This window comes from Phalaenopsis equestris, unplaced genomic scaffold (genome assembly GCF_001263595.1).
Source record: "Phalaenopsis equestris unplaced genomic scaffold, ASM126359v1 Scaffold195006, whole genome shotgun sequence".
Classification (NCBI taxonomy): domain Eukaryota; kingdom Viridiplantae; phylum Streptophyta; class Magnoliopsida; order Asparagales; family Orchidaceae; genus Phalaenopsis; species Phalaenopsis equestris.
Genome location: NW_018214955.1, coordinates 1 through 1,226, shown reverse-complemented (window position 1 = coordinate 1,226; position 1,226 = coordinate 1). Strand labels below are relative to the sequence as shown.

The 1,226-nt window shown below is 36.0% G+C and overlaps 1 protein-coding gene across 1 annotated transcript; it reads right to left on the bottom strand.

The window, feature by feature from the left end:
• Positions 1-143: 143 nt before the first annotated feature.
• Positions 144-776, bottom strand: LOC110034970. The gene has a single exon (XM_020739208.1). It carries the CDS (start codon positions 655-657, stop codon positions 334-336), a length of 324 nt encoding a protein of 107 aa, XP_020594867.1. The 5' UTR covers positions 658-776; the 3' UTR covers positions 144-333.
• Between the last annotated feature and the right edge of the window lie 450 nt (positions 777-1,226).

Sequence of the window (1,226 nt, the reverse complement as noted above, 5' to 3'; positions counted from 1 at the left end):
AAAAAAAAATACCAAACTTATTTAACATATTAAAAAATAAAATAAAATGCAATCTCAAATAAATCTTTAATACTGAGTTTAGCATTCTATTCTAGTTTATCATTGACAAAGGGAAGAAACTAAATCCCCCTAAAAATGAGTACAATTTACATCATAGGATACCCAATTCAAATAACTAATAACACTACATGCAAAGTTACAAAAGAAGAAGAAAAATCTAAATACAGAAAAAAAAATACAAAAACAACTGCATCCCGAACTACTAAACCATGGTAGAAAAAAGAGAATGAAACAACAATATAAATCTATATGCCAAACAATGAATCAGGTACCTCAGGTAGGTTCAGCAAAGCCTTCAGGTGGTGGCTGTACATACTTCCCCAGAGATTTTTGCCTTGTCCTACTCCTTATTCGCCGAATCTTATCCTTGCTTTGTTGCCTCCTCTTCTCCTTCAGCTGGTGTCGCGCGCTCCGTTCCCTTTCGTAGACGCCCTGCCAAAAGACCTCACCAGTTAACAGCCACAACCTTCGTCGATTGGGGCGGTCAGAGTCGAATTCTTCAGCCAAGTCCTCATCCATGCTCTTCAGAGTGGAGAATGTGAACCATTTGATCCAAATTTTACCTCTTCTTCTACTGAGTTGATGCTGCTCATGCATTGCTCCGGTCTCGGGGTCCACATTTATGATGTGGCGAGCGCTGTGGTATGCCCACAAGTTGACGAGTAGCTCGAGCACACGAGAGTAGCAGTGTCTGTCCTGTTTAACATATGCGAGTGTTTTAATATTTTTGTATGATTTGTAAACAATAATTATTGGGAGTTGAGGTTGAGTGATTAAATGAGGGATTATGTTAAGTATATTGAGATTCATTAATGTGTTAAATAATGTTATGTTAGACAGTCTATATACTAATGCATGAAAAAAATATCAACAAAATAAAAGATTTAACTTGATGAGTAAAGGTACAACTAATAGTATATTAATGACTTACAATTCTTTTTTCATCTATAATATGGGTGTCGACCTTAACAATCTCCCCTTCAACCGACTTTGATAGCCACGAATCCTCATAACAACTAATATGAGAGTTAATGGTTTCACTCGGCATAAAATGCAAATGAGTTTTATGGCTTGTGTGGGTCTGATGGAACATGATTGTGTAAAAGAAACTAGTGTTTTAGACATACACAAGGAAGGACTAAAAATTATTATGAAAGAGATATATA